Here is a 24,073-nt window from a genome sequence, read left to right on the forward strand (position 1 = left end):
TTACAAGTGGTTGCAATAGGCAACACTATTTTAAACACAATAATGCATTGAGTTCAATGGAAGTTTCAAGTTATTTGCAACAGATTACTTTTAGGATTACTTTTGGAATTCCAGGACTGGATCCTAGATTCAGTCCTGGGTCAGTACTTGGAATCAAGTGATAAAAGTCGATTATTTAATTACTGTGATGATTTTTAGACAGTATTTTGCTATTTTAAAAGTTGACACATTAAATATTTCATAGAAAACAGTCAATGATTCCCTATGGCAAAAGATTCAAGTTGCAGGTATAGTATGTTCTCGTTACTTTTGTAATCCAGTACTGGGTGCCTAGACTCAGTACTGGGTCCTTTATCCAAAACAGGTAAGTAATTAAGTTTTCAGATATTATACGATTTTTAAAGAATATTTAAAGATTGCAGAAATTGACACTTAGAAGAAATTTCACAGAAAAACAGTCAATGATTTCCTATGGGAGAAAATTGGGTTACTGGTAAGTACAGTTGTAAGTATTTTTCAGAGTCAGTGCTGGGTACCAAGATCTAGCACTGGGAACTCACCTAAGAGCAGGTGAGTATTTTCGTTTTCGTTACTCGGCTGATTTTTGGTGAATATTTTAAGATTTGAAAAGTCCACACTTCGAAGAAATTTCAGGAAAAAGCCAGTCAATGTTACCCTATGAAGTAAATTGAGTTATTGGTTTAAAGGTAAGTACTCGACTGGCAGAGTTGAGGTTCTGGGCATAGACTCAGGGGTCCCCCAGGGTCAGGTAGGTACAGTTGGTTCACTCCCAGCGGCACTAGGGCGGCCGGGTGCAGAGAGAGTTAGGCCGAATGTTATCCTATGAGGGATAGGGGGGCCTTGGTTGGTGGCTGCTGACTAGCAGGCTACGCGGCTGTGGGAGCTGGGCTCCTGGTCACTTACTCAGGGCAAGTGGGGAAGTAGATAGGTGTAGAGGTTGCACTGTCAGGGCCACTCGGGCGGCTGGGTGCAGGGTGCTTTTGAGCCTTCGGGCGCTCAATTGATTTCAATGGGAAATCTCCGGTTTTGAAAAAGACTGCAAGCTCGGGGTCGAAGATTCTTCAGGTGCCACCACCACTTCGAGAGGTAAGTTGGGTAGTTGGAGGATAGGTAGGTACCCCCGGGATTGGGCACAGGGGGCCGTGGGGCGCTGGGTGCAGGGGTGCCTTTTGGTGTCGGGAAATCTTACCCTCTGTTGATCGCGGTAGGGGGGGCACCTTGTTCTGAGGCTGCAGGCTTCTTCAGGGGTGTCGAGGGAGGTCCTTGGGTGCCGGACTTGGGGTCACAGTCACCGTGGGGTCGTCCTCGGGGTCTTTGTTCACTCTGGCACAGGCCAGGCTTTGCTGGTGCAGAGTGTGCTGGGTTCGCGGTTCCGGGCTGCTGCCAGGGATTAGAAGTAGGTTCTGAGTAGAACCTCTACTCATGGGAGTCCCAGGGGTTTAGAGTCAAAAGGTAGCCAGGTCCTCCGGGGTTTGTGAGGTTGCTGGCCACAAGAGATGCCGGGTTGGAGCAGGAGCAGGTTCGAGGGTCGACAGGCCGGTAGGGCTGGGGCCAAAGCAGTTGGTGTCTTCCTCTTCTTAGCAGCTGCAGGGCAGGTCTTCTTTCTTCTAGCTCTTCTTCGGATTTTGGAATCTGGGTAAGGAAGGTTCAGGGTGCCCCTAAATACTAGATTTAGGGGCGTTACAGGTAGGTGAAGGGCAGGGACCAATGGGTCCCTGTCCTGGGGTGGGTACACCCCCTATCCTGCCTCTCTCCTGTGGGAGGGGGGAAGTATCCTAGTCCTAATAGGGTAGGGCCTCCCATCTTCAAGATGGCGAGATCCCGGAGATGTGCTTCACCTCGCCTCCCCCACCTGAGGGGTGGGGTTGGCAGGCTGGCACATCCCCTGTCCTTATTTGGGGTTTCCGTCCAGGCTTCCCACCAGAGTGGGGGTTGCAGTGGCCCGGGGAAGCTCACAGAGGCGGCATGCCTTTGAAGCTTCCCCCTGCCCATCCTGGGGGAGGAGATTTAGCACCTCGCCCAGGATGTGCATTGTTGCAGACCCAGGAGAGCAGGGGCTCTCCTACCCAGGGGTCCAGCAACATGTCTGCTGTGTGGCAGCCTAGGCAGCCTCAGAACAGACGTGGATTGTAGGTTAGGTTTTAGGGGGCATCTCTAAGATGCCCTCTGGGGTGCTTGGTACAATAAATCCCACACTGGCATCAGTGTGGGTTTAATGTGCTGAGAAATTTGATGCCAAACTTCTCAGTCTTCAGTGTTGCCATTATGGTGCTGTGGAGTTCGTGTTTGACGAGCTCTCAGCACCATGTACTCTTAAATGGCAGCACTGCACTTACAGTGCCCAGGAATGGACCTGGGTACTGTAGGGGCACCGGGCTCCTGCTCCTGTGCCCATGATGTGCATTGTTGCAGGCCCAGGAGAGCAGGGGCTCTCCTACCCAGGGGTCCAGCAACATGTCTGCTGTGTGGCAGCCTAGGCAGCCTCAGAGCAGACGTGGATTGTAGGTTAGGTTTTAGGGGGCATCTTTAAGATGCCCTCTGGGGTGCTTGGTACAATAAATCCCACACTGGCATCAGTGTGGGTTTAATGTGCTGAGAAGTTTGATGCCAAACTTCTCAGTCTTCAGTGTTGCCATTATGGTGCTGTGGAGTTCGTGTTTGACGAGCTCTCAGCACCATGTACTCTTAAATGGCAGCACTGCACTTACAGTGCCCAGGAATGGACCTGGGTACTGTAGGGGCACCGGGCTCCTGCTCCTGTGCCCACACCAGTGGCATAGGGCACCCAGCTAGAGGGGTGGCTGACATATGCCATGGCAGTGTAGGTGATGGGCATGGCACACAGGGATGTGTGCCATGTCGACTCTTTGTTTGGTCTTGCACCCAGACACCCAGCCTGCAAGGGCAGTGTGTGTGTGTAAGGGTACAGGGCCTCTAAGGGTGGCACAATGAGTGCTGCAGTCCTTGGAGGCCTTCCCTGGTCACAAGGCCCTGGGTACCTAGGGTACGATTTACCAGGGGCTGACATGTGGCCAGGGTTTGACAATTTGGGTTTTGTGTTTTTAGGGAAGGAACATAGGCCCTGGGCACCTGATTGGCAGGAGTCCAGGGCACACTCAGTCAAAGTACATTCAGCAATTCAGCAAAAAGTGGGGGCATACCATGCAAGAAAGATGGCACTTTCTCACAGGGTGGCAGAGGCCATCTCTCCTTGAGCAGAGTCAGAGAGCAGCAGGCAGCAAAGCAAAAAACAGAAAAGCAAGCCTTCCAGATCAGCAGTCCAGTTGAGTCCTTGAAACAGCTCTAGAGTTCCTCTGGCAGAGCTTTATTTACAAGCCAAGTACTGTATGATTTGTTGGGGTCAGAGCCCCAGTACTTAAACTCAAATGTGCCTTTGAAGTGGGGGGTAACTTCAAAGCAGCTACTTGAAGTGAACAGGTCCCCTTTCATACCAGCCCTGTCTCCCAGGCCCTCTGTGGGGGGTAATAAGTCCTTTGTATGAAACACATAACACTGCCGATTGAGATTTAAGTGTTAACTCCCACTCCCTCTTCCTGCCCAGGAATGCTATCAGAATGCAGATGAGTCCTCTATCACACCCACACTTCCTGTGTTTGTGGCTGTCTAGAGGGAATGAACAAAGTTAAGCTTTCACTCAGCCTAAACGTGTACTGGAGACAAGATGCAGGCACACAGAACAGATTTAAGAGCAGAGAAATGTCCACTTTCTAAAAGTGGCATTTCTTTTCAAGGTAATGCAGCTTTCTTGAAAAGAAAATGGTAACATAGAAGAAGTACTTACAAAAACGTGTATAGATTATAAGAGTAAGCAATTAACGATATCATAAAGAACTGAAGCTGTTTAACAATTTTGAAATATAACGGGGAAAGGGAGGAAAGGGGAGGAGGGGGGATATAAAAAAGGAATACCAAATTGACAACAGTTTATAACATCACCTGAAAAGGAAATAATAATGTGATGTTATTATAAAAAACAAACAAAGAGTAGCAAATTAGTGCTCAGGAAGAAGTGCCATTTCTAAAATATAATGCCAAATCCAACTTTACCATTAAAGAGGATTTATCGTTACCATTCCAAATATATAAAACATGATTTAGCCACAACTTTCTAATCAGGAATTACAGCTTAAAAGTGTTTAAGGTATTCCCAATGCTAGCCTATGAGAGGAGTAGTCCTCACAGTAGTGAAAAACAAATCTATCTGTTTGTCACTACCAGGACATGTAAAACTTAATAGTACATGTCGTACCTTTTAATTACACTCTTCTAAAGCGCTCTTCCCTTTGAGCTATCTAGGACCTATCTTAGGGGTGACCTATGGGTAATAAAAGGGGAGTTTAAGGCTTGGCAAGTGGTTTTAAATGCCAAGTCGAAGTGGCAGTAACCTGCACACACAGGCCTTGCAATGGCAGACCTGAGACAGGTTTGAAAGGCTACATCTGTGGGTGGCCCAATCAGTGCTGGAGGCCTACTAGTAGCATTTGAGTTATATGCCAAACAGGTGTAAACCAGTTATGGCATGTCTTGAGGAGAGAGCATGTGCACTTTAGCACTGGTCAGCAGTGGTAAAGTGCCTAGATTCCTAAAACGAACAAAAAGAAGGGCTGAAAAAGAGGAGGAGAAAGACAAAAAAGTTTGGGGCGACCCTTCAGAGAAGGCCATTTTCCAGAAATTGCATTGGTCTTCCTGTCCATTCCACCCTCACTTTTCCTCATCACATCAGTGTTTCCCTTGCCCCACATCTTCCCTTCTTTTACTTTAATCTCTAGCCCACTTGTCTCATTCTCCAGCTCTAATAGTCAGATGAGTTGACCTGATTACCTAGAATATTGTTTTATTGACAACCTCCACATTAGAAAGGGCCCAGAATGGTCAAGGAATGCCAGTGGTGGACCAGTACCACGTGAAACTTTCATACAGAAATCACATTACATACTTATGGAGTTAAGGGCCATCAACTTGCGTTTTGAAATGCACAGACCTGACCATAAAAACATTTGTTTACCAAGACTGGTAATTACATAATATGTTTTTAGTTTGTGAGATCAGCTGCTTTAGTGACGCACAAAACAACGTTTACTCAAGGGTAGACATCACTGATGAGTGATAGGGCATCACTCCTGGTAATGCTCATTGAAGGTAGTAATGGACACGTTCAGTGTCTTAGCTCATCCATGGCCTCCCCTCCAGGTTCTTGATGAATTTATACACCACAAAACACAGGTCACAAGCTCAGCATGTGCTCTGACCCCAGAGGGCTTAAATTAAACACGTTTATCTTCCTTATTTATCCAATGTGTTACATAAATCCCATGCATAAGCATAGCCTCCATGCACATACTAGAGTTATGCCAATTACGAACGACCCAATCTTTCATTCGTTTCATTTTGTGTGCCACTTGTAGTAGTACCACCCTGTACTTGAGCCTCCTCCCTCTGCCGAATTCCCAAGCCTCTGTAACACTAGTCATCCCTGAGGTATACGCTCCCTCACATCTGCACCGTTGATCGTACCATCCCTGGCAGTTCTTAGTCCACCCATAATCGCCCAGCACCATGTCCCTGTGACTCCCCCTTCCTCCTTACTACGAGGGTGAAGTGACAATCTGGCCCAAACATAATGCATACGTACAACAATCAATGTCCTTACAAACAAGATAAACAATATATACATTCAACAAGACCATAATATAATTGCAACAGAGAAAAAAGGACAAAAATACCTGGGAATCAATGGTACAGGTGTAGCTAATTAGCATAGTACCATAATTGCCCTCATGCCACCTGAATGTACTTCCAAAGCTGCTCAGCCATGTGATGTTAAATCGATCTATCAAGCTTTTAGTCCACAGGAAACAAAACTGAAAGTCTCTCTCTCTTTCCCATGTTACTGTTTCATATCTAGGTGCACGCCTACTTGATCTAAACCCATAGGGGGCGTCAAGGGAATGCCCCCTATGGGTTTGTCTAAGTGAAGTCAAGTAATGCTCTAGCTGTCACTTTCCCCAAGTAAAAAACGTCTGTCTCCGAGGATGGCTGATTATGTTTACTCCGTATATAAAGGTCGTTCTCTAGTTGCACTGTGATCCCTTGTGCGCAAACTAAGACAGTACTCTTTCATTAATCCCCCTCTTCCCTCGTGCCCCTGATTGTGACTCGTGCTCCCATCATAATTCCCTTCTCATCCCGTGTGCTTCTCATCATCCCTTCTCATTGGAAGCCACTGGCCCTTCATTCTGGCAAGTAGACTATCCAATGAAACTGACTGCGCGCTGGAACTCGGTTACCTTCTGCCAGTGCGACCACCTCGTCTAAGTCAGTCACTGATCAGCAGGGGCGGCTCCTCCATTAAGGCGATATGGAAAAATACATTGGTAATCCGTTTATTTATTACCATTTTATTGACGCTCGGCTCAGACGAGGGGCGGGTGCTTTCTGCTGCTGCCAGCTAGTCAGCAGTGATGGGCAGGGCACTTTAAGTTTAAAGTGGGCATGCTCCTTTGGCCAGCTGTCTTGCGATGGCCAGCCAGACATGCTCAGTTTAAACGTCTCTAACCCACCTGTGGGTTAGAGACAGCATAGGGTTCGAGTGTCCACGGAGGCACCGAAGGAGGCTGCTCTCTCTCCAATTCTGGTGCTTCTTTCATGCTGCATGAAAGCAGTGCCAGGATTGGTTACTTAAGTTTCCTGGTCCGGCGTTGGACCTTGCTTGCCTGCTAGGAAAAGACCCTAGCAAGGAGGACGTTGCACCAGGAATGAAGGAAAGTGTAATTCTTTTATTTTTTTATTTGTAACTTACATTTTTTTTCCTCCTGCTCACCACATTCCTTACATGCCAGCCGCCACTGCTGATCTGTTTATTGAAGCGTTTGGCTACAGAAAAATATGGCAAATGCTAGATGTGGCCCAACGGCCAGAGCTGGCAACTTTGGAACTGGTGAACCACATTCAGGTTCTGGCATCGGTTGAACGTCCTGTGATTCTGGGCAAATCACTTAATCTCCTCGTGGCTAAAAAAACATAATCTGACCTTGAATAATGTAATCTGGTGTTCATGTAAAGCGCTCAATAGCCCCTGGACCCAGTTCGTGCTACATAAAAGTGCAAAACAATGTGGCCAAACATTTAGTTTGAGCACCATTTCAGGCTGATTGGAGCCCAGGGATTTATTAAGTTATATGTAGGTATCAATAAGAGAGAGAGGACCGTGAGTGCTAGTTCACTTCCCCTGAAGAAATGTAGGTAATCAACAAGAACTAGCCTGTGAATGAAAGCAGTTTGTGTGTTTGCTCTAGTAGAGGCAACGTCTGGTTCTTCTGAAAGCCCTCACCCACCAACCTAGTTGGTGGCATGCTTCATCATCGGGCCCCACCCGGTGGCACCGAGTGTGCCCCGGGTGTGCTACAACACCTGATTACAGCGGAGCGGGTATTGATAAGTGAGAGTGAAGTGGTGGTGTGTGCGTGTAGGTTAAAAGACTGTCCTCGGGTCCCACTACCCAGAAGGGTTATTTTACTGGAGGGCCTTTGGCAATATTTAAAACCAAAGCAGCGGATGTCCTTGGAGAGTACTATGGTCTCCCTCATCCACTACGGTCAACATGTTTCAGCCAGGCCGCATATTAATCAAAACCCTAACTTTACAACTTTCGGTATTCACGAAAGACATTTAGTAGTTTTCAGTATTTAGTAGTTAGTATTCCTAATTTTACTACTCCTAAATGCCTTTTGTGAATACCAAAAATTGTAAAGTTAGGGTTTTGTCTCAGATTACTTTTATGAATCGGGCCCACACTTTACAATTATATTGTCCTGTGCAGTGGTCAATACAAAAATATTTCATTTATATTTTGTAATAATTATCCTTCATTAAATCCTACTTAGTGTGCTAATCTTGAGCACATCTAACTCAATGCACAATACGTCAATTCATTAAGCTTTAATACAATGGCAATGTAACCCACAATGTGATAGGCTCAAATATCTGAAAAAATTGACAATATGTAGGCACAAGGGCTGACAGTGTATAAACACTATACCCGTTTCAGCGGTAATGCCTTCATCAGGGGGCCGTCACTTTAATCACTGCAAAGGACACAAAAAAAGAGAAAGACATATAGATATCGGATAGGTTAGCCTCAAATTAATACATATTTTTCGAAATTTTTGACGTATAACTAATTTTTCCCCAAAATACAGTAGGTAGATTGAAGCCAGTGTGACTAAGTCAATGGAACTTTAAATTGATAGAAAAGTAAAAGGTAGACCAAATTGTTATGAAATTCCTAAAACCACTGAAAAGATCAGGTGCACGGTAGACAAGAGGATACCCAGTGTGTAAAAAATCAAATAAAACAGGTGCGTGACTGCCAAAAAGAAGTCTACAATCATTAAAATACAGGATAAATGCATTTCATATTTTCAGTCATGCCATATAAGTGGTTTGGAGTTCCACTTATGGGACATATTTAAAAAGTACCTTATCTTTGGAAATAGAGAACGCCAGAATTGCCACATAGATTGTGGCTCTAAAGATCATGGAATATATTATCTAGCACGATAAGGGTAAATACCTAGGGGTGCAAATCCAGTGTCTAAGCGAAAGACAGTTAATTGCACTATGTTGTCCGACAATGATTCATCTTGAAAATACCAAGTTTTAGCGAACGTTGGATCCTAAATTGGTAAATAATCAAAAAGCATTGCATGAAAAAGGCAGCTTTGTGTTGATACAGGAGCCAAACATATGGGCATCGTTTGCTAAGCGTTACCGTCTTGGTCTCTCCAAGCTTGAAGAGACTGAATGGGCAAAGTTAAGTGCTGAGTACTCCGGGTAGCTCAAAAGGTTTCTTGAATAATACGCTTATGTTGTTGCATGCTGGCAAAAGAGCAAAAGGAAAACAACTTGAAGAGGTCACTATGGAATGTATAAATACACCTATTATCATAGATGATGTGTGGTACTGTGAACATGGTTTGTCAGGTCAGTACATAGTGCGCCAAACGTGGTAATAGTTACGGCCAATCAATGCGCCTAGTTGCTAAACTTGAATGTGCCTCTACGGGTATTGCCCTCCTTCGTATATTTTGTATCGGGGGCCCCGAAGTAGGGCTATTAGAGGAATCTGCTTAGGGATCAACATAATGGAAGTCAAAGATGATCAGAGCAAAAGGTCCCATCGCACTTACTGCTTAAATATCCGTATGGGAGAAACTGTTTTTCTCAGATATGACTCTACATATAGGCTCAGCGAGAAGATATGGGTGCTACTGCAACAAAAAAAGCGAAACAAAAGAACCCAAGCACATGTGCTGTAAAGAAGATAAAGGTGACAATAACTTTTAAGGTGAAAGTACAACATGATTACATTTTCAGGATGAATCATTGTCAGACAACATATCGCAATTAACTGTCTATCGCCTAGTCATTGGATATTTGAGTCGCACCCTTAGGTATTTACTCTTATCGTGCTAGATAGTATCGTGCATAATCTTTAGAGCCACAGTCTATGTGGCAATTCTGGTGTTCTCTATTTCCAAAGATACACTTCTTTTAAATGTCCCATAAGTGGAACTCCAAACCATTTATATGGCATGATGTTGGTGGTATTCATACACCGTCTCCATTGTGACAGAGTATATATATCACCAATTTATAAATCGGGCCCCATGTCTACTTTTAAGAACAAGGAAAGCCTATCATTTAAAATTGTCTCGATGCAGATCTCTGTCTGCTCGCACCTGCCTGCATGCCTGGCTCACTTCCTATCTTTATACCTCTCTGTGAACCTACCTATATGTTTTTCTAAACTGTTTGACTTGTGTTTTTTAACTTTCATTTAATAATTTTGTTATCCACATTACGTTCAGGTAGAGTTACATACTAAAATTACCAACATGTACTATTCTCTAAACACAACAGCTGCCGTGTTCTGCAGTGGTGAAGTGCAGCCTTGAATGATTTATAGCCTCAGTTGTTTGCTATGTGTTCCAAGAACGAGTGTCCTAATTTCCTTCACTTTAGGGAGGTATGGTTAAACTTGGACAGGACACACGTGTACAGAGAAACAATGAACCACAGAGACCAGTGTAGACAGAAACATTAAGGCATGGAGATGGGTTTAAGGAAACTTAGAGGACGTGGCTGCAGTGACACGTGGACAGTGAGGCACAACAACAGGGAGGCACAGGGAGGGGTAAGCAGTCAATGGGAGAGATGGAATCAGAGAGACATGAGCCCTGATAATTGAAGTTTGTAACTTAGTCACAAGAGGTATGTGGACGCCAGCTTCTCCAGTGTGGAGAACCACAACTGCACATGACACCAACAACACTCACTTGGGTTAGGTGGAAGCTCGCAAGACCAGAACCCCCTACCCTCCTTGAGGCACCTATGGAAGAGAAAAGCTACAATCACCAGATGATGATCCCTGCCGCATGGGTTCGGGGGAAAGTTGCAGTACCCCTTCCGAACATACAGAGAATTCCTGCACTGAAAACCCCTCAAAATTACAGACCACACTACCACTCTCACATTGGCTAAGTGGAAAGCCAAAAACTCCTTAGACCCATGGAGCCTCAACCCATTTAAAAGGCCTCTGTAGAGAAAACCCAAGTAACTGACAAATGCAGCACCAAAGCAAACATTTGGAACGTAACATAACACACAATAAATGCCGCAATGGGGCTAAGAGCACACAGTGTTCTTTCCAGACCTTCAATAGATATCTTTAAGTAATAATAGCTGCAGTTGAGGAGTACCAGGTAAGGAGATAACTAAAGTGTTTAAGGTGGCTCATTTATTGATCTTTAGATCATTTGTAGGTATTCTGCAGGTCCCAAGTTATAATCCTGATAAAGCTCACTCAGCCATTTATGCTTTTGAGGACAAGGTAGTGTATTAAGTGGATGTTTTTTCTTGAAGGGCTAAAGGGGCTGGGTTATCTAAGGTCTTGAAAGGAAGCTTGGATTATATCATTCAGAAGAGGTTGACAGCATGAATACTAACCTCTTAGTAACTGACTTACTGGGAAATATTTGTACTATCTAACCATTAACCCAAAATACATCCCAGCAGTGTGTAGAGTAAGACACCAATGCAATTTAAAGTCTTCAATTTGTACTCGCTCATGCCAAAAACGTTCTCCTGTGAAGTCTGTAAAGTACCAGGATAAGTTTAAAATTAAAAACATTCAAGGTCATTTAGCTAGTTTGGGTGATCTACCAGCCCTACAGGTCAGTGGAGGGAGGACATGTATGTGCCTCACTCCCCTGGCAGAGGACTGACTGCCAAATTCAGAGATCCCCTTCAGACAGGGAGGCATCTCTGTGCCTTCAACAGAGCTGCTGATGCCACTATTCCAGTGAAATAACTGAACTTTGTCAAGCGAGTGCCAAGTTTGTTGTGCCCACTTGACAAAGGTTTATGCTGTCATGAAACTGTTTTCTAAACAGGCACGGCCGGTACTGGTAAGAGAGGTGGGGGTGGGGCAGGGTGGAAAGTCAACAGATGACAGGATAGGAAAAATAAATAAATAAATACAAACAACTTACCTTGCGCTCGCCGCATCGCCGACTCAGGAGTTTTTTCCACTCGGTGCCAGGGTCATTGTTTGATTTCCCTACCCAGTACCACTACGACTCACATGGCAGTCCCGGCCAGGGAAATCCAGTGAATCCAGTGAAGGGCTCCCTACCATAAATAAGGCAGGTACTATACTATGCTATAACTTAGTTGCCCAGTGGCGCATGGGCCGCAGGTCAGAGGGTTATGCTATTTGAGACAGCTAAGGCTTCCCTTCAGTTTGCAATTCAGGAAGGACCTCAAGACCTGGCTCTTTGACTGAACCGCGGACACACCCTCCCCCATTCAGCACCTTGAGACCCTCATGGGTGAGTAGTCACGCTTTATAAGATTACTGATTGATTGAGTTCTCCAAATGTTATAATGGGTGAACTTTGAGTTTGGCAGGTGGGAGTTTCGGAAATATCGCAGTATTAGTTAAATGCCCCATTAGCTTTATTTAGATTATCATTTCAATCCATTATTATCAGTATTTCCTATGCACTATATTATGACAAGTCAGTCTCAGTAAATGTTATAAAATCACTTAGAAACATAGTTTCTTGTTTTATCTGATATAGAAAAATATAACCTTAGTACCTAACCCTTTACCCTGTATTGCCAGTCACTACTCCTTATGTAGGAAGGACCCTTCTTGAAATGCAGGCATGAGATCAGTTGTCAGTGCCATACATCTGAACGCTCTTTGCTGTTGAGCAAATATCTATTATTCATCTAACACTTTGCCACCTCCTGTCAAATATGCTCCTTTACAACATTTGAGATCTTCGTCTCATTTGCGGTTAGAATCCTAAATTCTCTTATTCCAGATGTAGTGATTGGCCCTTTTTCGTCCAGGTCACCAAATTATTGGATATTATGCCTTTCAGTCTGAGAACAGAATACACAAAAGTCTATCCCTATGCCAACCCTGATTTTATACCTCCCCCACGCAATACTGCTTACTCTGATACTTCAGAGGATGATGCATCCACCACCAGTGGATCAAGTGGGGACAGCTATAAACCTTGACAACGAGGTAGAGGTAGGAATAGACAACAACATTTCCAACAAAGTTGGCAGGTATTTCCAAACCATGGGGGTATGTTTCAAAACCAATACCAACAGCATCAAATCCCGGTTATGGGTTGGAACCCTCCTTTTATGCCAGTCCCCCAATACCCTCAAAACATGTACCATCCTCCTTTTTTAGAGAGAGGCCGGAGAGGTCGGGGCAAAAGGAGAGGAACAAACCAGGTACACTGGGACCAGGACGAGGCTGTGGGGAACAACACACGGAGCAAATCCGGAGCCCAGCAAGCGGGTCCCAGCAATCAGAGACTTTAGTCACCAACCTTTCTTCTCTGGTTTTGACAGAAACAGAACACACAGTGCTGGAAAAGGGCCTAGGTTTCGTGCCGACAGCACGCCTCGATCATTTCCGTCTACACTGTGAATTGGCGGACTTTTTCAGGAAACTTAAATTGAAATCTTTTTTTGAGAAACAGCACCCTAGAGACCCCTTAATAGACATCAACGTCACAGGACTACGCCTAAAATCCACATTTACACCTCCACCCCACACTGTCCCAGCAGAATTACTTGCTTTTGAACAAGCAGTCTTCAATGACATGGAATCCTTCGAGGAAACAGATGTATTTAAAAATATGAGTGGTAGGGAATTTGAGGCACTCAAATACCTCCAGTCTAATCCAAAGATCGTCATCAAGTCAGCAGATAAGGGGGGGGGGGGGGTTATTCAGGATGCTGCAGATTACGATACTGAATGCAGACGTCTTCTTAACAACCAGAAATATTACACACCTTTACCCGCTGACCCCTCTACAGATTTACGAACAACTATTTGACTATTTGCACTCTAGTTGAGGAAGCTGAAGCCAACGGACACCTAAGCCGACATGAAGCAGACTTCCTAACCAAAGGTGAGGGCATCATCCCCTACTTTTATACCCTACCCAAAACCCACAAGAACAAAACTCCCCCGCCAGGTCATCCAATCGTCTCGGGCATTGGTTCACTTTTGGAACCACTTTCCAAATATTGTGATTTCTTTCTAAAACCCCTTATTCAGGCAAGTTCCACCTACCTAAAGGATACTAAGAGCCTTTTGACACTTCTCCTAGACTTTAGGGTGGACCAGGATCCCACTTTCTCAGTCTCTCTAGACATCGAGAGCCTATACACCAGCATACCTCAGGATGACACCATTAGAGTTATTAGTGAAGCTTTAGAAGCCACCACTTGGGATTTCGAGACACCTAGACAATGTATTGTCGAATGTGCCACCTTGGCTCTCACAAGGAACTTTTTTGAGTACAAAGGAAGCCTCTTCTTGCAAACCACAGGTACTTCAATGGGCAGTACCTTTGCTCCTAATGTGGCTGGCCTCTATGTCTATGATTTTGAAAAAAGATACATTCTGGCAGCCACCAATCCTTTTGCGTCCTATATATCTTTTTGGAAAAGATATATAGATGACGTCCTAGTGATTTGGCAGGGACCTGAGGACATACTTTTGGAATTTTTTGAAAGGATCAATGGTTATGATCCGAACCTCAAGTTTACTTATGCCTTTGATAGGAACAAAATGATCTTCCTAGACCTGGTCATCACAAAATCAGAGGGCAAATTGTTTACTAAAACCCATTACAAACCTACGGCCAAGAACAACCTCCTAGCCTTCTCTAGTTTCCACCCGAGACCACTGAGAGAGAATCTTCCTTTTGGACAGTACCTCCGCCTAAGACGTAACTGCAGCAGGTTGGAAGATTTCCATTTGCCAGCAACGGGCCTGACCGAAAAACTTCAAAAACGAGGCTACCCGGAAAAGATCCTCAAAAAAAGTCGCAAAAAGGCGATCAACCAGCATAGAGAAGCTTTGCTGGAAGAGATACCGAAACCCACAATGGATATTCCACTCACATGTGTTACCACATACAGCACTGCATCTAATGCAGTGACAAAGTCAATCCGTAAGCATTGGCGGATTCTAGAAAGCAACAACATTAAATGGGAAAAAACCCTTTTTTCCTTCAAACAAAAAATCTAGGAGCATAAAAGATGCCCTGGTCCACACGAGACCCAGACCTGCAGTGAATGATAACACTTCTTCTGTCCTCCATGCGTGGGGCCTCCCAAAAGTAACAGGTCATTTCCCCTGTGGTTCCTGCAGTGTGTGTCATTTGACCACAGCCTCTAAGACCCTAGATCTGGAACCGGGAAAAACCTGGGTACAACGCACACATACCAACTGTAATTCATCGAATTTGGTCTATCTCCTAACTTGTCCTTGTGGCACTAGATATATAGGTATGACCACACGCAAAATTAAGCAGCGGATCGTGGAACACCGAAGCAACATCCGGTGCAAAAAGAACATAACTAAAGTGACCGATCATTTTGCGCATATGAACCATACTGTGAACGACCTTCATTGGACTGTGATTGAACAAATCACACCAAGTAACAGAACAGCCAGCGTCCTTTTTGAGAAGGAACAAAGATGGATCTATCGTCTTTCAACAAACACACAGGGTTTTAATGATAACATCCCCTGGGGCTCAGTCCTTAGACGTTAGGACCCCTTGTCTTCATTACCAGGGATACCCAATCCCCATACCCATTACAAGACACGTACCACTTCTATCTTTCCGTTTGCCTTCAGGCATGGACATTGTGTCACTGGATTAGTACAGCCCCAGTTACAATGCCTTTACATTCATGCCTTCTCTTAATTACGGCTGTTTTCATTTCCTCAAATTTTTTTTTATTGCACTTGCCCCTTAGCGGTCTTACGTTACTACGCTGATAAGGCCTTTTTGTAATGTTGTTCCTCGCACTGATAGACCATTTAGCTTTCTAGTGCCTTAGCAGCGGCTCTACGTCATCCCGCAACTATGGAGAGACACGTACGTGTTGTTCCTCGCGCTGACAGAGAATTTAGCGTTCTAGTGCCTCAGCAGCGGCTTTACGTCACCTCGTCAACGCGCCCATGAACACTCCCAGCCAGTACCGGTTTACTTCCTATATGATACCTCTCCTGGGGGAGGCTCGTCAATATCCGAGTCCTCGGGAGGGTTTAGACGAGGTACCGGGCGGGCGGCAGACTTTGACGAAGTAAGTGCCTCCTCCTTTCACTCCTACAATCTTAGTGGTTATGATTACCTCGCCCTAATGATTTTCCATTTTCTTTTCTCATTTACATATTCAGTGTGTGACTACAAGTCTCGCCCCCCACCAGGACTCATGATGTGAGGTTTACTATTACTTCACGTAAGCCCCGAAGTAGCGTTTCTCTGCCAGAATGCGTGTCTAATATGTGATAAGCCTTGCCTTTTTCCTTGTTTTTACGCCAAGTCTGCCTTCACTTTTTAACTCAGTCTATTTTACTGAGTTCTTGCTGACGGCATTTGTCAATCGTTTTATTACAAATTCGGAATTGATCCTATTACGATTGCTTTTGAGTTGTTATTTCAACACTTTCCTTCCGCATATACTTAGGAGAGTATGATGCTGACATATTTCTACTCAGTGACACTGCGGATCACTGTACGCTAGCACAATTGTACCACTGCTATTTTGAGAGCACAACATATGGTATGCATGCGACCTTTTGGAATACACACCAACTATCGAGACATGCACTTTGACCATTATTTGTGTTGTGAATTATTATGTTCGACTATTTCTTTTTCTTTGTTTCAACAGAATTTAAAGCTTTCAGAAGTCCTGATTGCCACTTAGAACCGTAAGTCCAAACGGTCTTAGACTCCACAGGTTAGGGTACGCCTTAGCGTGCGTACACCGCCGTGGAAGTCCACCCAGGTCCTGACGAATGCTTCGTTCACTCCTATAGAAGCAGAAACATGTTGACCTCCTTTCACTTAAATCAGGATGCAACTGGTCTATTATAACTAGTTTTGACGCATCCGACACTTTCTTTTAACTGTGTCCGGTTTTCCATGACTAAAATCGTCTTTTTGGATAAAATTGGGACACCTTTTTAAATTTCACTCCTCACATTACCATCACTTCTTGCACTGTCTCCCCAAAAAAACCAGCTCCGCTGTAGTTCAGGCGTCGTAGCACACCGGAGAGGCACTCGGCCTTTCCGGTGGGAACCCAATGATGAAGCATGTCACCAACAAGGTTGGTGAGTGAGGGTTCTTTTAAAACACAGTGAGCACTTTTCTTAAGCTAGTTCATTCTGAATCCAGGATTCACTCTTTTGTTGTTTTGATTCATTTTTTTAACAGAATAGCCCTTCAGGAAAGCTCTGAAAATTGGATTCTTTGCACATCTGGATTTTCTTCGCTTTCAGGCTCTTGCATCTTTTTACTTCTACAGCTGGAGGAAATGGTCATGGATGTAAACTGAATTTTATAACCCTTCTCATATAATAATATGAACCTCTCCATCCATAGTTTGCAACGTTATCACTTTATATCCTACCTCTTTACTCCAACTTCATCACCCCAACATTTTGCAGCTAGTCCTAAGTGATAGAAAAGTATATGAGTATTTATGAATGTATGTATTGGTTCTATTCTCTTTGTTCCCTAAGTCCATAGGAAGCTTGAGGCCCCCGAGTATGTAACTGATACAATCAAACTTTGTACTCCAATCCGTATCCTGTGTTCTAGTAGGGGAAAGTTAATTTGTCCAACTAAATGGGCAGTTTCCAGATGGAACTTTTGGGAGACCACTGGTGGAACAATGTGCCCCACTCTTTCAGACAGAAAGCAGAAATGAATAGAGTTAGAAAGCTACAATCAGTAGATTCTCTGACAAGTAAAAGCCGACTGGTGCTCTGAGACAGCTTGTCATTTTAGGGACCTAAAAAGTTCCCTAATAGTGATACTAATAATGCAGGTACCAAATGGTAGCCTTCCAAGTTCCCCCTCTGTGCCCTAAATCGTCCAGATAATGCATGAATAATAGCAAGCCTCCCCACTGCTAAGAATAAAAAGCATACAATATCTGGTTAAACGGTTTGAGAAAAAAAACATTTTGCAGCCTCCTACATTAATGCAGCTATGAAATCTAAAGCAAAGGCCACCCTCAAGACCAGCGAGGTACAAGTGAACTTGGGCCATCCTCAAAAGAATGAAAATAGGCATAAAGTCTCAGAAATTATTTTGGGTGCCCCAACAATTTATTCATTAAGCAAGGTACCTGAAATAAAGCATTCACCTGTATTATAATACAGTGTATCCCGCTGACTTTGGACAATGATGGAGAGTCCAGTAGGGAAAGACACAACAGCACTAACAAAGCTTCTCCCCTGTGTGCTTGTGACGAAGCCCACAGACCTTCCAACATACCTGCCACTGAAGACAGTTCCCTAGCACACCTTAACAGGCTACTTGATTGACTCACACAAATTGAAAAATGGGAGACCGAGGGACGAGAAAATAATTGGGTGGAGAAACAAAATGTATATTTTATTTCAACATTCCTTGCGCCTATCTTCTGGTTATATACTGGCAACATCAACCATATCATCAAGAACCCTTTGCATGCAGAACCCTTTGCATGCACGAAACACAAGGTTGTAGTTTTCTTCTGAGCAGTGCTATGCCCCCCTCCCATTTCTCATCAGTGAGGTACCTGTTTGATCTAAAGGAAACCTTTTTGTGGATGCAACAAGACGAAAGTAATAATGTGATAGGGGAAAATATTCAATGTGGGGGGGGGGGGGGAGGGTGTAAAGAACGTTGCTCCAAGGTGATCTTAGTATCATGAATATCATCTCCTTTCAATTCTGAATATTCCCTTTTTTTCATTACATATGTTAATCAATCAATCGAAAATGAATAGTTGTGATTATTGGAATGCACATTTAGTTTGTTATATGTTTTGTATGTCCTGAAGCATGATGATCCAGTTTGCTCAAATATATTTGCAGTATTTAATCTAAAAGCTGACTATTATGTTTTACATTATTTGCTATTGATTTCTGAAGAGTTTCTAGAAGATTGATAACTTCACGTATCATTTATTGTTATTATTCAAAAGAACACAGTCTTACAGAATGTAGATATGAAAAGAGCATCAAGCCACTCTCTGCAAGTTGTTTATTCTGAGAGTTTCAACAACAGTAAAATCATGTTAGAAACGTTAAGCGTAAAATAATGTTAGAAAGGTTGAGCGTGGAGGGTTGCAAGGGCTTTCAGACCTGGATACAATGGGATGGGCCATGCAGAATCACCCCTTCTAATTGAAGACTGCCACAGAGGGAGGCATTCAGCTTTCGCTCTCTGAGCCTATCACCTTAGCGCGCCTGGCCTTGTACGACAAGAATAGCAGGCGTTGCTAATATACTGAACACAGCCTTAGTTGTATTAGGATTTGCTTAGTGCCTAGAAGTATCAGAATGAGGGTATGATTGATATGAAAGTATACAGCAATTATGTTAGCTTGGAGTTTTCACACCTTGTGCAACCTTTGCTGTTGCCATTCTATTTGATTTTGTTTGTAGTTACAATTCTCATTGTGTGCTCTAGAACAGAGTTCATATTTTAAACATAAATCTTTCAAATGTATGCCTCGTTTTTTAGTGTTCTTGGGTGTGTTCTAACTTCATGAAAGAGTGTTTGAGGTCTCATTAACTATCCCTGTAATGTCTCCTGGGTTTTTTGTTACCTGAAGCGTATCACGCTCAAATATTGCTCAGTGGGTTGTGAGGTTGTTGCAGTCCATCTAGTTTTCTATCTTAGAAAGCCATATTGGCTGAATCCTTACTGCCAGTCGGCCTTGAAAATCAAACCATTTGTTTCTAGAACAATCTAAAAAAAAATATCATTATATTTGTGCCTGTGCTTTGTATTGCAACCTGCTTCACTCTTACTCCACACGTCTGGTCTACATTCATGCATCACAAAAGGGACCTGCTCCCCAGTGGGTGTTTCAATTGCCCCACCTAAGGGGCATGTCTCCTTGTAGTTCACACCTCTTCCCCATTGCATGCTCAAGCCTTTGAATCTGCAGCTCACTTCCCTTTATGGCATATGCGTTTACTTCTGAACAGACTAGAAAAAGAATGACCCAGCCTTTTTCTCTTGTCCTACATACCATGCACAACCTGTTGGGTGCATTGCTCACCTGCACAGACAGTTACTGCTTTCACAATCCGTAAAGACACATCCACTCATCCGGACTCCTACTTGCACACATCCCACGCATAAAGAAAACCAGAGCCGATGGTCAAGCCTTCTCCTACATCGCTCCTAAAGAAAGACCTGCGGCTACACATTAGAGTCTCCTCCTCACTTACTGAATTCTTCAAAAAGCTGAAGTCCTGGCTTTTCGAGTAGTCCCACTAGGCCCTAGGATTGGCTAGACTCACACTTGCTCAGCACCAGGATACCCTCCCGGGATTATAGTGCTCTCTAGAAATCTGTATAACATAACTGTATCACGCAACCTAACCTCCAGAAGGGCAGGGTCCCAGAATCCTGTAATGTTAATGGATACCAAATTGTTGAATGTTTGTGCTGTTCTGAACTTGTGCAGAGGATATGTTAATCCTCATGTTAACCTACTTTTACCATGATAACAAATACACATAGTGCTTAAGAGTAGGAATATTTAAAGTAGGCCCAAGTTCCAGACCCATGACAGGTTTTTAAGAATACCCCAATATTAAATAAGTTCCAATAAGTTCATTTCACCGAAATAGATTGTTTATGAATAGCCTATCAATCCGGCGTGGTCTTGACCTATCTTGGATACCCCTGCTAATTCTATATATTTTTGTTAACAGTGTTTGTTGACTATAATACCATTTCCAAAATGTTCGTTTTCTGCTTCAGCTCAAAGAAGCTTGCCTTGTAGATTACTTATTTACCAATGTTTTGTGGTGGTTCTGAAGGCGAACGCATTTGTTTGTTTCTTATAAAATAACAATATTTAAGCCGTGCATGTTTTTTTTCATTCTAGGTTCATCTTTCAAGTCAAGTAGTAGCAAAGGAGAAAAGACGCTGGAATTTGTTCCTATTAATCTCCATTTGCAGAGAATGCATGTGCACAGTCGGAAGTTGAAAGGTAATGGATAATCCGCAGTGGAATGACCTAAATATGCCGCCCCATAATGCATGCAGCTGTTCGCTCCTCCGGCTCTCACTGTGAAGGCATGGAACGGGATACAAGAGATTTACAGGGATGGCGGGCCTTTCACCTCCTGCCCTGGGCATGATGGTCCTACCGCTACGGATGTAAAGCGCTGTGAGAGCGCTTACTCACCCCGTGTAACTCTTATGTGCTTACCTACCTCGGCGCGCTGCCATTTCTCAAGCTGCTCTTGAAAACAGAGAGAAGGGGCAATGCGCAGTGTAAGGGCCCGTGAAAAATAATAGAACATCTGTCATATTTCACAAAAGGTTTAGCAGCTTTCTTAAAAGGTGTTGCATAAACTGATCACGATAAGAAACCCTAAAAGAGTGAACACACGGAAGGAATGAAAAAGAGAAGCAGAGTGTGCGTGGTGGTTGAGTTTGAGAGTTAGGTCCTCATGTACAAAGGGTTTTAGCATTGCAAACCCTAAAAGCAATCATGGGCCTGAAGTCAGCAGGCCATCTGAGATGGCTTCCAATCGAAGTAAGTCGCTATTCCCCACCCACTCCCATTCCTTATTTTGTGAACTGACCAATTTGTACGTAAATTGGTTGACAAAATAATTTAGTGGTTGAAAAAATCAGTATACAAATTGCGACCACTTTTGGTGACCATATCAACAGGATATGAGGCCCTTACTGTACCTGAGGTTTTCATCATCTCGGCTGTTCTACCACCATGCTGCTTCTGCCCTCATGTTTCTTCGCCCCCCCCCCCATGGTGTCTTGTTTCCCACCCATGCTTCTTCCCACCTGTGCCCTCCATGTTTCTTGCCTCCACCCATGCCTCAAAAATGTGCACTACTTTTTCATATTTTCCAACTCTGATCCGTACATAAATAAGGGAAAAAGCACCTGCCTCATTATAAGGCATGCGCATGCGTGTTGCCTGTGCGTACAAGATGAGGCAAGAGGACTATCATAGCACCATTTCCTTTGTTTACTTATGCTGTAGCCATGAGGCACAGCTGTGCAGCATTGCTAAAAATTATTGACAAAGCCTGTAGTTCCCAGAGGCGAGACGTTTTAGCTTTACCACTGTTTGTTTTCAATTTTTGTCTTGCAAATGATAAAATGAATGCAAAGATCAGAAATAACCCAACACACTGAGTAAGGTTGAGAGAATTTGAGCAGCGATTTAGCTAAAAGTCCTAGTGAGCATCATTATGACCATGCAAGCTAATTATTCTTTGCTTCATTTGATGAAAATGATGCAAAGCTTCACTTGCCGATGATATCCATATGGTAACAGAGTTTAAAAAAAGGAAATAACTTTGCAGGGGAAATAAATAGTGGAAATGCTATAATGTTGACGGGGTGTGAAGAATAGTTTAGAGAACAAGTTTAGGTTCCAAACAGAGTCAATGGAATTGTTAGACAAGATGGAGTGAAAATTATGTAGCTAGGTCGAAGGCATTGAAGCGCATGGCAGTAGAAATATTACTCTGCAGTTTTCCGAATGAGCTTCACTGAGGCAGCTGGGAGAACCTAAGAAGTCTACAGTTCTTAAGAAGAGAAACGACCACTTATGTTTTGCAGAAGTATGCAGCTATAGCAACAAAAAAAAATAAGTTGATGGACGGAATGCTGAACATTGTCAAGCATTCATCCCCGGTCGTAGATCTGGGTTAAATCTATTGTTTTTTTGCTCACCATGCCACCCCAGTTTGCACCCAGCAATACTCAAATCAGTCTTGACCCTGCTCCCAGTCCAGTCCGAACTGCCAGGCCAAGTTCTCCCTGGACCGGAAAACAAGAATCCTTGAAGTACTTTCGGGGTATCACCCCTCATCAGCAAGGCTAGCTTGAATCCAGTGGCATAGGGAGCACAGGAGCCACGTCTGGGCATACCCTTCCCACTAAGGGCGACTTATAGCAACACCAAATGTTGATGGACGAAATGCTGAACATTGTCAAGCATTCACCCCCAGTCACAGATCTGGGTTAAATCCATAGTTTTTTGCTCACAATGCCACCCCATTGATGCCATTTGATTGTGAGATGCACTATTGCAGAATTGTTTAAAATCGACACAAATGAGAAACTATGAAGCTTTAGGTTTGGCTTTTTGATAGCTTTAGCTGTGTGATTAGAGTATTGTTTTTCCAAAACATTCAGGCTTAGTATTCATACATAGAGGAGCTTTAAGTTAGCTGCCTTCATCAATTGGTCGGTTAAATTATCATTCATATTTTGCTTTCTCACACCACAGTATAAAGCATGGGGCAGCGTGCCTGCTAACATTACCCACTGACTGTATTCACTTCGAGTGACTAAACAAAGGTTGTGCACGTTGTTCATATCTGTCTAAAACTAGTTTCCTTCTCTTCAGTGACACATTTGGTTCAAAGTGCACATTTTAATATTATTTATTTTTACATTAACTTTAAATACAGATTATTTATTGTGCTTGCAGTTTGGGTGCTCATTTAGGTGGTTGTTTATTATCCATGTCATTTTTATAGTTACTGTTCTAACATATTTATATCCCTATAAAAGAGATGGGGTGCCCCAAAACAAAAAAGACTTATAACCATTGTATTTACACATCCAAGGGAACAGGGGCAAAGGAACAGTAGCAAAAAGAAATCCCCCTTGGTCAAACAAAACAATCACTGAATGAACAGAAACTATGATATTCAGTAAATTAGTTTCTTGTATTATTGAATCTCTTCAAACTGTGTTCATAATAACATTAAAAAAAATAGCATCACCAATTCTTTGTTTTAAAATGCCAACATTATATATATATATATATATATATATATATATATATATATCACCAAAACCTCCTCCAACAGAAAGAGCAGAGGCCACGATGGGAAAGACTGCAGGGACACCTTTATTCACAATAGCTGCGGCGAATGCATTTCGGCCTAGTCGGCCTTCATCAGCGCCCAAAGTGTTCAAGAGGCATTACAAACATCGCTTTAAAATAAGTCCCGCCTCATGATGATTGGTCATGGTTCGCTCCACCCCCAGCGTGATCGCTCACCCAAAGCAGGTCACAAAGTGCTTGTGAACTGCAAATCCCAGAGTTCAGTTCACTCCAGGTAGGTAATGCGGGGGCGTTGATCATACCTTGTGGTTATGCGGATTTTGGCAGGACAGTCCATGATGTTTGAAACCATCTCCATGTGTGATTGCTTGAATTCTGGTGCCTCCTCAGGTCCCCACACCGCATCAACCCCCAGGCTCGGAAATCCTTTCGGCGAGGGCAGAAATGGCAATTCATCCCGCCCAAGGTGAAGTAGGTTACTTCAACATCGCCCCATCTCCTTCCGAACATATTGGTGTGCCTGGGACCATCCGATACCTCGGAAAATACATAGTCT

General features: G+C 43.6%; 1 protein-coding gene across 4 annotated transcripts in view; it reads left to right on the forward strand.

Moving 5' to 3' along the window:
- Positions 1–24,073, forward strand: part of INPP4B (inositol polyphosphate-4-phosphatase type II B) — a 2,419,090-nt gene that overhangs the window by 1,670,689 nt on the left and 724,328 nt on the right. For all 4 annotated transcript variants that reach the window (XM_085641585.1, XM_085641586.1, XM_085641588.1 and 1 more), the window contains one exon: positions 20,566–20,670. In XM_085641585.1, coding sequence (XP_085497711.1) covers positions 20,566–20,670 — 105 coding nt within the window. The remainder of the gene's footprint in view (positions 1–20,565; positions 20,671–24,073) is intronic.

The sequence above is a fragment of the Triturus cristatus genome, chromosome 2_2 (genome assembly GCF_964204655.1).
Source record: "Triturus cristatus chromosome 2_2, aTriCri1.1, whole genome shotgun sequence".
NCBI lineage: Eukaryota > Metazoa > Chordata > Amphibia > Caudata > Salamandridae > Triturus > Triturus cristatus.